General features: G+C 40.3%; 1 protein-coding gene across 1 annotated transcript; it reads right to left on the reverse strand.

Moving 5' to 3' along the window:
- Window positions 1-13100: 13100 nt before the first annotated feature.
- Window positions 13101-13556, reverse strand: LOC145099792 (uncharacterized). Its single transcript, XM_079037298.1, has one exon. It carries the CDS (start codon window positions 13554-13556, stop codon window positions 13101-13103), a length of 456 nt encoding a protein of 151 aa, XP_078893424.1.
- Window positions 13557-17039: the final 3483 nt, after the last annotated feature.

Consider the following 17039-nt stretch of genomic DNA (forward strand, 5'->3'; position numbering starts at 1 on the left):
TGCAGTTATAGCCAGATTCTCTTATAGGGAGAGCTTGATAGCTGTATATAGATCTATATTGGGTTTGACAACCCGCACCTGAGCTGCTTGCAACAGCTAGACCGGCAAGTCTGGGGTGACAAGTGTCATAACATTACGACGCCTGAAGAGCGTCGAGTACGAGGTCTTAGAGTCATAGTATGGTTATAACAACTTACATGGGAAATTAACAAACACACCGTTCACGGGAATTTAATGATTTCACGAAAAGGATTTTTATTTTATTTAAATATAAAACCACATATAAGTATGATGATTTATTTACATATACTAAGTCTTGGTTCAGTTAAGACTACACTAAACCTTTTAGAAAATATTGGATTTTCTGGAAACAAACTTTAAGGAACAACATGCATTTTTCATTCATAAATTGCTTATGAACTCACCAGCTTTAATGTTGATACTCTTTCAAAAACAACTTGTATTCTCAGGAAATCAGTAATACAGGTAACCACAAGACTTTTGAAGGCAAGACGCTAATGCGTAGATTTCTTTTGAACTATTTTGACATCATATGTAATTTATTTGGAAACATGTATTTTGCAACGATGTAACCTTTTAAATTATATTTATGATGGTTATGTTTACTTTCTTCACTATGGTTATGATACTGAACATGACGTCCTCCGCCCCCGAACGTTTCCGCCATTCCGGTTTGGGGATATGACATATTGGTATCAGAGCTTTGTTTATAGTAAACTAAGTATATCGAACCACATAATATATAGAAACTATAAATACAACGGGACAAAATTCTCTGACGTAGCCTTTCAAAAATACTTTTAAAAGTAAAAAATCGTATTTTTATAAAAGTATTCGTACCATCACACTCACTAGTTCAATATCACAATAGCAATAACATAAAAGTGTAGAGACAAGTTGGACACCATGATCCAGCTTCGGAGTATGTAGTCAAATCTTGAATGAATATAGCCTGATCAACTATATTTAGCCAAGGTATGACCAACGTATGCCGAAGGAGGATCATGATGAGCAACAAGTCTTCAACTTACCAAAAATCTTGAGAATCAAACGTAAAAATACTATAGGAGTATTTTAACACAAATAATCACATCATAAAATTTCAATAACTAGTTTCTTATACTAAAATTTCTCGCCATATCCTTCTTATCCTTATTCTCGTACAGACGCGATGGCAGGATTTCACTTGCCGGGTGACCCCTACTTCCCCAATCAAGGGAATGTTGGTTGGATTGTGGAAGACCCGGAGGAAGATTCTGATGAGGAACCCATGGAGGATGAAGAACCCATGGAAGAGGAAGAATCAGTAGACGGTGAAGAAAAAGAAGAAGACTCAGATGGGACCGATTCGGAACCCGAAGTTTACAATCCACACCCTGCCCCTAATCCTCCACAACACTACTAGGGCCCGACGCCCCAATGGGTCGAAACTATACATCGATGGAGCCGAGAGCAAGGTCAATGATCTCCCTATGGCATGCAACGGGGTTTCTACGATCTCAGCAGAGGAGGGTCAGCCGACTGAGCCCTCGCTGTCATAGTTCACCATGTCACACGCCACGAAGAGCAAACAAGAGTTAACACACGACATCTCATGGAAGTTGGTGCCACCAGTCATGTAAACTCCGTTCGTATTCGCCTGTTGGATGATGACCACGATCGAACTCGAGACCGCACCGAGCTTCTTCGACGGGAGATGGCCGCAACCCGAGTTGAAGTACAAGAACTCCGAGAACACCGAGCTGCTTTAGAAGGACGTCTAACAGACATAGAATGCCACGCGGCTGAATCTAGAGCCGAAATGAGGAACTTCGTGTCTTCATTTCGTGATCAGCAGAGCTTCAACCACCGCAAGTAGTACTTGCACTACTCGCTTCAGCTTAATCTAGTTTTGCGGATAAATATTACTATTATTTTCTAGTATGTTATGTCCGATCCCGCGATTTAAGTGTTTACACTTCTGGGATCTGTTAGGCGGTCAATTTTTTTCGTACACTGATGTAACATAGACCCTTATAGGGTCAAATTTTCCCAATATTGTATACTAAGTTATATCAATGAAATTGACACGCTATTTTCTTTATCATATCAAGTTCATGATAAGGATTGTTTTCAGACTAAATTTACTGGTGTCCGATTTATGATTGTTTGATTTATAAGTCAAATTATATATAATTAAGACCATGTCGACCTAGAAATGGTGGTTCCACCTTGGATCCTGTTCCTTGTTTGCTTGTGGACCCAGGGCAGACCCATTAGATTCGAAAGTTTATTTAATCTTAATTATATGTAGATATTATACATCAAACGATTTATGGGTGGGCTCGGTATGGATTCTATCTCAGACATTTCATGTAAATCAAATCTATCAGCATTCATAAAGTCTATATTTTATTATCTATAGACCTCTAGTATGAATGGATTCATACAATAACTTTACAAGTCGAAATCATTATGTACATAAAGAACTAATAATGTTAGTTTAACTCTCGACTTTTGGGGCGCTATCAAAGACTTATTGTCTTTTCATTCTTGTTATGGCAGAAAATGCCACCTCATAGAAATCCTAGACGTGGTGGCGCCGCAGGAGCTCCACCACTGCCACCACCCCCTCAGTTCGACCCAGTAATGTTCCAGGCTACCGTAACAGCCACAGTAGCAGCCGCAATGTCCCAAATCAGCACCAATAATGCGGGTGGTGCGAGTAATGGTCCCACAAATTCTAACAACGGGGACAGTCACGGACGCTCGAGAGAGTGTACCTACAAAGACTTTACTAATGCCAAACCTAAAACTTTCAATGGGAGCAGAGGTGTCATAGCATTGCTTCAATGGTTCGAGAAGAACAAATCAGTCTTTGAAATATGTGCATGCCCTGAAGCAAACAAGGTCAAGTTTGCAGCATGCACATTCTCTGAAAGGGCACTCACCTGGTGGAATGGCCACGTCAAGACATTGACACTTCCAGTGGCTAACTCGATAACATAGGAAGACCTGAAAACCATGTTGATGAAGGAGTACTACCCAAGAGGCGAGATACAAAAGTTGGAAGAGGAACTTTGGGGTCTCAAGATGACAGGCTCTGACATCCTGTCTTATACCTCAAGATTTAATGATCTAGCCATACTGTGTCCAGGAATGGTTCCGTCAGAAAGCAAGAAGTTCGAAAGATACATTTGCTAACTATCTTCCCAACTTCAAGGAAGCGTATTGGCCTCAAAGGCAACTACCTTTGATAGTTCCAAGAACTAGCACATCAACTCATCGACCATAAAGCCAGTCATGGCACCGTGACAACCACCTCCGAGCAAGCTAAAGGAGGAAACAACAAAAGGAAGTTCTGGAACAAGAAGAGGGGTCAACCTGCTCAAGACCCTGCCAAGAAACAACAAGTGGTTGCTGTAAACGCCACCACAACTACTGCCAACCCAACTCCGATAAGGCAATACGCCGGGAACCTACCAAAGTGCAACAAATGCAACTTTCACCATAATGGCGCTTGCCGTGAATTGCATTGCACCAACTGTAACAAAAAGGGGCACACCGCTCGATTTTGTAAAGCTCCAGTCCAACAAAACGCATAGGCTGCCAATGCAGGAGCAAGTCAAACCTGTTATGGTTGTGGAGAGGCAGGACACTTCAAGCGGAACTGCCCAAAGGCAAGAAACCCCAACACTGGTGGAGTGGGCAGAGTTCTGGCAATAGGTCATGAAGAAGCAGTGGCAGACCCAGCTGTGGTCACCGGTACGTTTCCCCTCAACAATACATACGCATGCATTCTTTTCGATAGTGGCGCGGAGAAAAGCTTCATGAGCCATCAATTTAAATGCTTGCTTAAACAAAAACCACAAATACTAAAAGACACATTCACCGTAGAAATGGCTAATGGAAAAACAGAGAACACTAACGACATTTACATTGGGTGTACCCTCACCCTAAACAATCACTCTTTCCAAATCGACCTTATGTCGGTCACCATAAAAAGTTTTGATGTCATTATTGGCATGGATTGGTTATGCCCTCACCATGCCGAAATCATATGTCACGAAAAGGTCGTTCGCCTTAATCTGCCAAGTGTTGAAACTCTCGTCGTCTATGGCGACAAACCCAGTTCAAACTTTCAGATCATTTCGTGTGAAGGCCCAAAATTACCTCCACAAGGAGTACCATGCCTTCCTAGCCAACGTCGTGGATAGGAATCAAGAAGCTAAAAACATAAAGGACATTTCAGAGGTCTGCAATTTTCCTGACGTATTCCTGGAAGACCTTCTAGGAGTGCCCCCTGCTAGACAAGTCGAATTCCGAATCGACCTAATTCCTGGTACTACTCCTGTAGCCAAATCGCCATACCGTCTAGCCCCATCCGAGATGCAGGAACTGTCCAGCCAACTAAACGAACTACTGAGCAAAGGCTTCATTAGACCAAGCTTCTCGCCTTAGGGAGCACCGGTATTGTTCATTAAGAAGAAGGACGGATTGTTCCGTATATGCATTGACTACCGCGAATTAAACAAACTCACCATCAAAAACCGGTACCCTTTACCTCGAATCGATGACCTCTTTGACCAGCTACAAGGAGCGAGTTTCTTCTCGAAGATTGACCTTAGATCTGGATACCATCAACTACGAGTTCAAGAAGAGGATATTCCCAAGACAGCCTTCAGAACGCGCTATGGTCACTACGAGTTTGTAGTGATGCCCCTCGGCTTAACAAATGCACTCGCGATGTTTATGGACCTGATGAATAGGGTGTGTCAACCTTACTTAAACAAGTTCGTGATTGTTTTTATCGACGATATACTAGTCTACTCCCGAAGTGAGGAAGAACACAGCCAACATTTACGTCAAGTCCTGGAAACACTGAGGGCGGAGAAATTGTATGCAAAATTCTTGAAGTGCGAGTTCTGGATTCGAGAAGTGGATTTCCTCGGACATGTAGTCAGCAAGGAAGAAATACATGTGGACCCTTCAAAGATCAAGGCAATCGAAAGCTGGGCAGCACCAAGAACACCCATAGAAATCCGTCAATTTTTAGGACTCGCCGGTTACTATCGAAGGTTCATCCAAAACTTCTCCAAAATCGCAAAACCACTTACCACCTTGACTCAAAAAGGAGTCACCTTCGCCTGGGGGGATAAGCAAGAGGTTTCGTTCCAAACGCTGAAACGAGCCCTGTGTAGTGCTCCGATCTTGTCCCTACCGGAGGGAACAGAGGACTTTGTGGTTTATTGCGATGCATCAAACCAAGGTCTTGGATGTGTGTTGATGCAACGAGGAAAGCTCATTGCCTATGCCTCAAGACAGCTGAAGACGCATGAGGTAAACTATACGACGCATGATCTTGAACTAGGAGCGGTAGTTTTCGCCCTAAAAATCAGGAGGCATTACCTCTACGGCACCAAATGCACTATCTTCACCGATCATAAAAGTGTTCAACATATCCTCAACCAAAAAGAACTCAACATGAGACAAAGACGATGGGTAGAATTGCTAAACGATTACGAATGCGAGATTCGTTACCACCCAGGAAAAGCCAACATGGTGGCAGACACTTCAAGCAGAAAGGAATACTCTGGCCGCCGAGTAAAGGCATTAACCATGACCATCCATTCACACATATCCACATAAATCAAGGAGGCACAATAAGAAGCCTTGAAACAATAGAACGTGGCGAGCGAGGCATTGAGAGGAATGGACAAAAATCTTGAAATCAGGGATGACGGAGTTCGTTATCTCATGAAGCGGATCTGGACACCAAAATTTGGTGGATTCAGGGACGTTGTCATGAACGAAGCTCACAAAAATCGTTACCCAGTGCATCCCGGATCCGACAAGAAGTATTTAGACCTCAAGAAGTTATATTGGTGGCCGAACATGAAAGTCGAAATAGCTACTTTCGTGGGCAAGTGTCTGACTTGCGCAAAAGTTAAGGTAGATTGTCATAAGCCCTCGGGACTACTTCAACAGCCAGTGATACCCGAATGGAAATGGGAGCGCATTGCAATGGAATTCATTACCAAGTTACCTAAGAGAACTGGTGGACTTGACACCATTTGGGTAATCGTCGACAGATTAACCAAATCCGCTCACTTCCTGCCGATAAAGGAAACCAACAAAATGGAGAAACTTACGAGGATCTACATTAAAGAAGTTGTGCGACTTCACGGAGTACCGATATCCATTATCTCCGATAGAGATAGTCAGTTCACGTCATAATTCTGGCAGTCACTGCAGAAAGCTATGGGAACTAGGTTGGACATGAGTACCGCTTACCACCCACAGACCGGCGGGCAGAGTGAAAGGACCATTCAAACGTTAGAGGACATGCTAAGAGCTTGTGTGATGGACTTTGGTAAAGCATGGGATGCTCACCTACCCCTTATCGAATTGTCATACAATAATACTTATCACACTAGCATCAAAGTTGCTCCATTCGAAGCCCTCTATGGCCATAAGTGCAGATCACCCCTGTGCTGGGCTGAGGTGGGCGATACGCAACTAGCAAAAGGGCAAGTTCCTAATAGCACACTCACTGTCCCGGAGATCATAAGGGAAACAACAGAAAAGATCGTCCAAATTCGAGAACGGATGAAGGCTTCACAAGACCGAAAAAAAAGCTACGCCGATAGAAGACGGAAGCCTTTGGAGTTCCAAGTTGGAGATCGAGTACTACTGAAAGTCTCACCTTGGAAGGGATTAATATGTTTTGGAAAACGTGGGAAGTTAAATCCAAGGTCTATCGGGCCATTCGAAATCCTCGCCAGGATTGGCCCGGTGGCATACAAGCTTCGATTACCACAGGAACTCAGCAATGTGCACCCTACCTTTCATGTGTTGAACTTAAAGAAATGTTTTTCTGATGAGACCCTCGTCATTCCTTTGGAAGAAATTGAGATCAATGAGAACCTCCACTTCATAGAGGAACCTGTTGAAATCATGGATCGAGAGGTCAAATCAACAAAACAAAGCCACATCCCCATTGTAAGAGTTTGTTGGAACGCCAAGCGAGGACTCGAATTTACACGGGAACGTGAGGATCAAATGAAGCAAAAGTATCCACATCTATTCCCCAACCCTTAAGGTCCCTCTCAAAAATGCAAATTTCGGGACGAAATTCCTTCTAACGGGGGGATAATGTGACAACCATCAAATTCAAGTCAAAGTCAAAGTCAACAAGTCAAAGTCAGGTCGACAAGTCAAACCGGTCAATCTTGTATAATACTTTTATGATTAAAAGTTATTCTATAAAAACATACATTTGTATGTCAAGAATTCGAGTGTCTTGTTAAATCTATGTGTTTATCAATGTAAAACCCTAAGAAGGGAGTAAAACGCATCAAAACATGACTATGAACCCTTTTGGGGACTTAAAATAATCATAAACAAAGTATAACGGGGTCCACGGACCTTGCATTGCAATATTATTCAATGAAAATGGCTAAAAGTGAATCTCTCTCAAATCGCTCTCATATCTCTCCCAAATCTCTCTCAAAACCTCCCTCAACTTTTTATAGTCATCTGGGTCATCCCGACCCTTAACTTGGCCAAAAATCACTCAAAACGAGAAGTTATATTGAAAAATAGCCATTTAGGGCCGAAACCCTCTTAGAGGGAACCTCTCATAGGAAGCGAAACTGTCAGAAGCGAAGCATTCAGAAGCGAAGCCCCCTGCGAACCGAACCTGACCTTCGGGCCCGAGCCTCCACCTTCGGTCCCTTCACCTGCCTTCGGTCCCTACTCCTCCCTTCTCTCGATTCTCATCTCCTAAGGGCCGAAGCTCGCAGGTTCGCTTCCTTCTCCCAGTTTTCGACTACTTTCACCTCCTAAGCCCGTTTTTAATGTTTTTGATGGGATTTTTTCACCAAATTCATATTTTTACCATTTTAAACTCCCAGAACTTATATGTTATTTATTTCTCAAGGATTTATTAATTTAAAATCATTATTTTATATTAAGAGGATAATTACCCCATAAGTGGGTCAAGTGTGCCCACTTGCCTTCCATGTGTCACCCTCTCACTTGCCACCTTATCCACATCACACAAACCAATGCACACATCACTTCAAACTCACAATTTTCTCCAGCAACTCCCCTATATAAAGAAATCCCTGGAGGATTTCTTGATTCACTTGATCATTCCCACACTTTTACACCTTTCTTACCACACAAAGAAGCTTATTTTCTCTCAAACTTCCAGCCACTTTTAGAAGTGTTCTTGGGCTATTACTTCACTTTTTGGTAAGTATTTCGTTTAAACCCAATTGTTATTCCATGTTTTCATAACATCCTTGAATCATCTACACACATTCTAACGCCAAAGAATCATTCTTAGGATCATCCAAGATTTTACGTGTTCATCAAGTGCTCTTGACTTGATACTCCTCATCTTGACCTTCCACTCTTCCAAGAATCACTAAAGTTGAGTTCATACCCCTACATTTTCAATATTTCTTTAGTTTTCAGGGGGGGGGAATACAAGTTAAAACACCAAAACATATTTGAAACTTAACTTGGCAGCTTACAACAGAAAAGTTGTGACCTGTTCACGAACTATTTTACCCAACTTAAACTTAGTATTTTTCAAAACTGTCTAATATTCAAATAGTTCAGGTTTATAACTTTAAAATTACTACTTTCACATCTCCATACTATTTTCCTACAATTTTTGGTGATTTTTACAAAACTGTCTATCACTGCAGCAACGAAATCGGACCAGGTTGTGAAAATGAACATTTTCACACTGGTTTGAGACCACCAAAAATTATAAGAAAATTTGTGAACATAGTAGACTCTATTTCCAAACTCTCTGAGTTTACTGATTTAGTTTTCAACGTACGATGATTTTTCGATAAATAATATAAAACAGCGACAGTTAGGAGTTAAAATGTTAAAACAAGTTTAAGGGTTATTCACACCTTGTAACATGTTGAGCAAGGTGTGTAAGGTTTTATACTTAGCATTTTCAATGTAATTTTATTGAAATACAAAGTCATGCATAGCAAGGTTCCATTTAGTACATAAAACATTTTGATAAAACATTTCGCTTTATAAAGCGAGTATTTTATTACAAACTACGTGAACATGTTAAGGGCTAAATTTGTGAGACATTCATCTTCGGGGTACTCTTTATTACTACATAAAAGTCCTGCAGTTATAGCCAGATTCTCTTATAGGGAGAGCTTGATAGCTGTATATAGATCTATATTGGGTTTGACAACCCGCACCTGAGCTGCTTGCAACAGCTAGACCGGCAAGTCTGGGGTGACAAGTGTCATAACATTACGACGCCTGAAGAGCGTCGAGTACGAGGTCTTAGAGTCATAGTATGGTTATAACAACTTACATGGGAAATTAACAAACACACCGTTCACGGGAATTTAATGATTTCACGAAAAGGATTTTTATTTAAATATAAAACCACATATAAGTATGATGATTTATTTACATATACTAAGTCTTGGTTCATTTAAGACTACACTAAACCTTTTAGAAAATATTGGATTTTCTGGAAGCAAACTTATAACAAACTTTAAGGAACAACATGCATTTTTCATTCATAAATTGCTTATGAAATCACCAGCTTTAATGTTGATACTCTTTCTATAACAACTTGTATTCTCAGGAAATCAGTAATACAGGTAACCACAAGACTTTTGAAGGCAAGACGCTAAGGTGTAGATTTCTTTTGAACTATTTTGACTTCATATGTAATTTATTTGGAAACATGTATTTTGCAACTATGTAACCTTTTAAATTATATATATGATGGTTGTGTTTACTTTCTTCATTATGGTCATGATACTGAACACGATGTCCTCCGCCCCCGAATGTTTCCGTCGTTCCGGTTTGGGGGTGTGACAATAATCATCATCAACAAAATCATAGTCTCCCCTTGTGATCTCAGCTTTATTTTCTTTATCTTATTTATTTTGACTCCAATCCTAAACCTTATGTTCTTCAAACACCACATCTTTGCTTACAACTACTTTCAATGTTTGTAGGTTAATCAATCAATACACCTTCGATTCTTCGCTTATACCTGTCAAAATACAAGACTTTTGTCATCAAGTTTGATTCATTTTTCCTTAAGCACGTGAAAGTGGGCTATACATCCTGTAACACCCAAATTTTCGAATAATTTTTCACATTTATAAAACACCTTTTCATTCATAATTGTCATAAAACATCATTGTATCACATAATCAATTCATAACATCACATCCCAAGATCAAAATATGTAAAAAGCCCCTCGAGTGTGCACTGATCAAATCGGCGCCTTCCCGCGATCCTCACTGGTACCTGGAACACATAACACAACATTGTAAGCATAATTGCTTAGTGAGTTCCCCAAAATACCACACACAATACATATTAGCCACTCGAGGCTATAACTCTGTTTGACCCTCTGGCTAATGTGTCTCAATAGGCCCCCTAGTCCCATAACTTTGTGGGCCCTCTGGCCCTAACTTTGTGGACCTTCCGGTCCTAACTCTGAAAACTCTAGCACATACATTGCATAAATCACATAGAATCACATCATGCAAAAGCATACAAAATACTCTGTCACATAACTCTGATTACCACTCTAGGTAAAGTATAGTGAGAAGACTCACCTCGGGTAACTCGGTAAAATCTCAACTCTGAAAAAATCCGATCTAGCCTCCGCCTAATCATATGAAATAAACACTCTAAATCAATATATCCCTTAAGGCTAGGCTATTCCCTCTCTTAGTACTCTCAGAAGGGTAAAAGACCATTTTACCCCTCCCATGGCTCAAAGACTCTAAAGTTGACCAAACCCTAAAAGTCAACAAAAGTCAACCCTCCGGGTTATGCTGTGCGTACCAAACATGTACGTTGGGCGTACCCGGCGTCCTCACAGAAACGGGGTGCGCGACCCCTTACGTCGCGCGTATTGGGATTACGCCCCGCGTAAACCCCAGTTCCAGACTCTAAGCTCTTGAGGTCTTAAACAGTTAATACCCACATCCAACTTTTAGATCTGACCATTTCTAAGCCTCTTAATCCATAAAGTTGGTGACTTTAAGCCTTTGCATGGCTGGACAAGTCACTAACACCCATAACATTCCGTTTCCCAACTCTAGAAAGTTCATACTCAAGCATAACCTCATGACAAAGACCAAGATGGCAACTTTATGGATCTATAACACAAATATCACTGAAATGGGACAGATCTAGGTCCATGGAGTACATTACACTCATAAAGTCTCCACCTTTGGGACTTTTAACCCTAGAAATGGTCCATGAAATCATTTAACCAAATAAGGAGGAAAGTTTTGAACTTTATACCTCCAAATGCAGCTCCTTCCTCTGTAGATCTCAGATCCAAACATGCACTTCAAGCCTTATCCTCCACAAGCTCTTCTCCTTCTTCTTCACTAACACACCCAGACACTTTTAGCTCCAAAACACACACACACTCAAGCTAAGAACGATGGAAGGCTCTCTCTTAGGGTTTCACTCACTGATATGGAGGCTAGGAAATGAGCCTTAGCATCCTTTAAATAGTGCACAAACCAAACATTTAGGGTTTGCATCTGGACCCTTTACGCCCAGCGTAACCCTGGGTACGCCCAGCGTACCCAGGTGAGTCCGCATCCAAATTAAGTGCATGCGTACGCGCAGTGTACCCCGGTACGCCGAGCGTACTCATGTGCTACAAGAACTCACTCAAGGACTAGTCTTGACCATTTGATAAAAAGGAAGGGCTAAATGGCCTTACCTGAATTTCGGGATGTTACACATCCCTAAATACGAAGATGATGAATTGGTGTTTTGATTCTGCTCCAAGCTTCTTAAGGCGTTATGTCTTCGAGAGCCTTTGTAGGGCATCTATTCAAGACATAAAATCTTCACATCATTACTTCTCCATAGAATTTCTTTGGCATATACTTTGAGGATCTCATTGACACCACCATGTTGATAACAATTTGATTTTTCCACTCAACGACTCTGTTTTGTTGAGGAGAGAAGCTAGTTGTGATTTGTCTTCTAATCCCATGCTTCACACAAAACTTCTTGAAGTCATTAGACAAATATTCACCACCACGATCTGTGCGGAGAGCCTTAACTTTCTTTCCTGTCTTAGTTTCTACCTTATTTTTGTATTTTTTAAAGCTATCAAGGGCTTGATATTTCTATGATAACATATATACCTAACTTTTTCGGCTATAATAATCAATAAAGCTCAAAATAATACTTGTTACTGGTTTGTGATGCTGGTGTTATTGGCCCACAAATGTCAGAATGAACCAGCTCCAAAATCTGCTTTGCTCACCAATTGCTAGTCTTTGGAATGGCTGGTTTAGTCTTTTTTCCTATTATACAGTTTTCACACACAAATTTGTTGATAGAAAAACGGTGTAAATGACTCACCATAACCTTCTTTTAGAGTGTCTCCATACATGTACTGCTAAGATGACCCATTCGTTCTTGCCATAATTTAGCATTGTCCTCGTCACTAATATACATGCATCTATCTATTTTTTGATTTGTGACAACTTCTGTTCTTCACAAATTGGAAACATTCGATTTGTGCTCATCCAGCTTTGAAATATTATATGTTTCTCTTGGTGAAATACCTTGCACACATCCACCTAGAATAAAAAGGACAAACCCTTTGGTTGAAGTTGTCCTATGCTAAGAAGATTGTTCTTAAGGTCCAGAACATGATACGCATCATTGATAACGTAGGTTGCTCCATTTAGAAATAGTTTCACATTGCCTTTTTCAACCACCTTCATTCGAGAATTGTTTCCTGATTTGACAGAGCTTGTGAATTCTAGATCAAGGTTAATGAACCTGTCTCTATTGCCACACATGTGGTTAGAACAACCAGAATCTAGGAACCACATCATACCTTTGCTCTCTTCAGGTGTATATGCCATGAAAGTAGTATCCTCCATGTTTGTCTCAGACATAAGCATAACCTCCTCATTCTCTTCAAAGCCAACATAGTTTTCTTCCTTTGAGAGAGGACATTCATAAGGGTAATGTCCCAGTTTGTGGCCATTGTAGCCTTGTATCGTTTCCTTGTTGAAGGATAGTCTTCCCGTACCTCATCCTCTATCTCTGTTGTTACTACGCCCTCTTCCTCTTCCATGACTATTTGGATTGAAGCTAGATTCCACTCTTAATGCTTGATCTTCATCTTTCTCCACTTTCTTGAACTTTTGTTCATGAACCACCAATGTACTCTGCAGTTCTTCTATAGATATCTCCTCCACGTTCCTTGATTCTTCAATCAAGACCACCACATACATGAATTTGTTTGTTAGAGTTCTGAGAATTTTTTTAACAATTTTAACATTGCCTATTTGCTCTCCATTACTCCTTATCTGATTTGAAATTGTCAGCACTCTTCCAAAATATTCAAGAATCATTTCATTTTTCTTCATCTCCAGACCTTCAAAGTCCCTTCGAAGCTTTCGCAACATAGATCTCTTTACCTTTCCGTTGCCTGCGAACCTTTGTTTCATGGAATCCCGGACCGCCTTGGTCGTTTTTCTGTCCATAATTTGTTCAAACATTACTCGATCAATAGCTTGATATAAGTAATGTTTGACTTGTAAGTATGGTAATTCAATTGAATCGTATATTGATTTGTGATGAGTACATTGATTTAAATACAGGAAGATAGTAAACTGAAAAGAGATAAGATCTCCTATTCCTACTCTACGGGAGTTGCCTAATAGACTAAATCAAATACAACAATTTACACGTATGAAAATATACTTTGGCTATTATCCCCCGGCAAGCTCAAGAGTCGGATGAACTTGTAGCTTGGAACGAAGAAACACAATTCTGTCCTTGGCTAACGGTTTGGTAAACTAATCAGCAAGTTGATCTTTAGAGGAGACATGACAGATTTTTAGTTGTCCAGCTTCAACTTGTTCTCGTATAAAATGAAAATCCAATGCAATGTGTTTGGAGCGTGTGCTAATTATCGGGTTCTTGGTCATGAAGATTGCTCCTGCATTATCACAAAGAAGTAACGGAGGACCTGTAATTGGCACTTGAAGATCAGAGATTAGTTGTTTAAGCCACAACAGTTCAGCAGTTGTGTATGCTAACGATCTATATTCTGCCTCCGTGCTTGAGCGAGCAACAACTCGTTGTTTGCGCGAAGTCCAACTGATTAAGTTTGAACCATGAAAAATGACGAAACCATATTGAGATCGACTGTCATCGTGATCGGAATTCCAGCCGGAATCGGAGAAGGCATGTAGAGCTTTGGCATTTGTAGGTTTGAAATGTAAAAAGTGTGTAATTGTACCATTTAAATAGCATAGAATTCTTTTTACAGCTTGCCAATGACGTATTGTTGGATGATGCATGAATTGGCATACACGGTTAACCGAGTATGCGATGTCTGGTCTGGTTATAGTTGCATATTGAAGCGATCCAACAATTTGACGGTAGAGTTTTGGGTCATCGAATGGATCTCCTAATTTTGTGAGATGACTGTAAGGATCGGCTGGAGTGGTCATTGGTGAGGAGAGTGACATGTTGCTTTTAGTAATAATGTCTGAGATGTAGGACTGTTGTGATAGAGTGATACCCGTCTTTGACTTTTGAATTTTCAAGCCAAGAAAGAAATGTAAGTCGCCAAGATCTTTGAGCGAGAAAGCTTGATTTAAGTTTGACACAAACATCTGAAGTTCTTGATCATTTGTTCCTGTAATTATCAAGTCATCAACATATACTAGGACATATAGTTTTGACTTTGGTGTGATTTTGACAAATAGGGACGTATCAGATTGGCATGCACGAAAACCTGTTAATACGAGATAGGTTTTAAGTTTCGTAAACCAGGCTCTAGGTGCCTGCTTAAGACCATACAAAGCTTTATGTAAATGACAGACATGTGTAGGTCGTTGTGGGTCTTCAAATCCCTTAGGTTGTTTCATGTAAACTTCTTCGGACAAATCACCATTTAGGAACGCATTGTTGATGTCCAATTGTCGAATCTTCCATCCATGAGAAAGAGCAATAGACAAAACAAGACGAATAGTTGTCGGTTTAATTACTGGGTTGAAGGTATCGAAATAATCAACACCTGCTTCCTGACTGAATCCCTGAGCCACTAGTCGTTCCTTGTGTCTCTCAATGGTACCATCTGATCGCTTCTTGACCCTGTAAACCCACTTACAACCAATAATGTTAGAGTTAGTGGGACAATTAACAAGTAACCAAGTGTTATTTCTCATGAGCGCATCATACTCTACTTTCATCGCATCTTGCCAACATTTGTGCTTGACAGCTTGAGAAAAAAGACGAGGTTCAACAGTGGGTGAAGAGAGTTGAGTGTGAAACGATTTTGGTTTAAAGGAGTTTGTGCGAGCTCGAGTGACCATGGTATGTTGACTGATTTCAGATTGTCGAAATATGGTAGTTGGAGCTCGTGAGGAGACAGTGGGATTTTGAGATGGGGGAGATGGCGTAGGGTTAGATATTGGGGTGTTATTTATTTGAGAGTTAGATGGACTTTGAGAAGTGGGCGGCAGCAGATGGGTAGGTGGTGAGTTGTGTTGGACGGATGGTTTAGATGTAGTTGGGCTGAAGTTATTTGGGCTTGGTGGAGGCGTGATACGTGAGCTATTGATAGGGGATATTTTAGTAGCATTTTTGGATGGGGCTGATGGAATAATGGGAGGTGAGTATATGGTAGCGATGACATTGGGTGAGTTTGTAGGTGGAATGGATTGACTTTTATTGGTCTCGGTTTGTAAGGAGTGAAAAGGAAATATATCTTCATCAAAAACAACGTGACAAGATATATAAATTTTTGAAGTGGGTGGATGATAACAAATATAGCCTTTGTGAGAAGCACTATAAGCAAGAAAGACACATGACTTTGATCTAAAATCAATTATGTGTTGATTGTATGGACGTAAATAGGGGTAACAAAGACAACCGAAAGTTTTTAAAAACTCATAATCGGGAATGTTTTGATACAACTTTTGATATGGAGACTCATACAAAAGAACCGGGGTAATGGTACGATTGTGTAAGTAAGTTGCGGTTTTAAAGGCATGTTCCTAAAAAAATTTTGAGGAAGTGATGATTGCGCTAAAAGAGTGAGACCTTTTTCAACAATAATACGATTTCGTCTTTCGATGGCTCCATTTTGTTCTTGGGTGTAGGGACATGACACACGATGTTCAATACCATGAGTATTAAGAAATTTGGACACATTTCGGTATTCCCCTCCCCAATCACTTTGTACACTTTTTATGTCACACGAGAATTGAGTTTTGATCATTGTTTTAAACGTAAGAAATGTGGAATAAACGTGTGATTTGTGTGACAAAAAATAAATCCAAACAAACTTGGTGCAATCATCCAAAAATAACACAAAATATCTATGCCCATTCAATGAAAAAACTAGAGAAGGTCCCCAAACATCAGAATAAATTAATTCAAAAGGTTTGGAAGATGCAACATGAGAGGTTGGAAGATGCAACCTGTGACTCTTTCCTAATTGACAGGAATCACAAACATTAGGAAATTTATTTGTTGAACCAGGAAGATGAAATGTTGAAACTAATCTACGCAGAATGGACTCGTGAGGATGGGCAAGTCTCCTATGCCATCCATGCAAAGAAATACGACTTGAATGAAACGCTTTTGGCGAATGAACATTGTGATGTGGAACTCGATATAGACCTCCCTTTTTATCCCCGCGGAGTAGAGTTTGTCCCTGAAATGACTTAACATAACAATGTTTAGGCCAAAACTCCATAAAGACATCATTGTCTTCTGTTAATTTTGACACACTGAGAAGATTTTTAGTAAGTTCAGGCACAATAAGCACATTTGGTAATTTGAGATTAGGTAAAGTAGATGAACCAGTATGAGAAATAGACAGATGGTTACCGTTGCCCACTTGCAGCTTGTTAACATTGTCACCTACTATAGCATGTGACAATGGTAATATATGAATACATTTAATAAGTTAAATGGTCAAATGTATACAAAAAAGAAAGTTGTTTATA

Source organism: Lactuca serriola, chromosome 4 (genome assembly GCF_051521515.1).
Source record: "Lactuca serriola cultivar US96UC23 chromosome 4, Lser_US96UC23_V15, whole genome shotgun sequence".
Classification (NCBI taxonomy): Eukaryota; Viridiplantae; Streptophyta; class Magnoliopsida; order Asterales; family Asteraceae; genus Lactuca; species Lactuca serriola.

Coding starts and splice junctions, on each gene's coding strand:
- LOC145099792 (XM_079037298.1), bottom strand. CDS start 13,556: ATGGACAGAAAAACGACCAAGGCGGTCCGGGATTCCATGAAACAAAGG.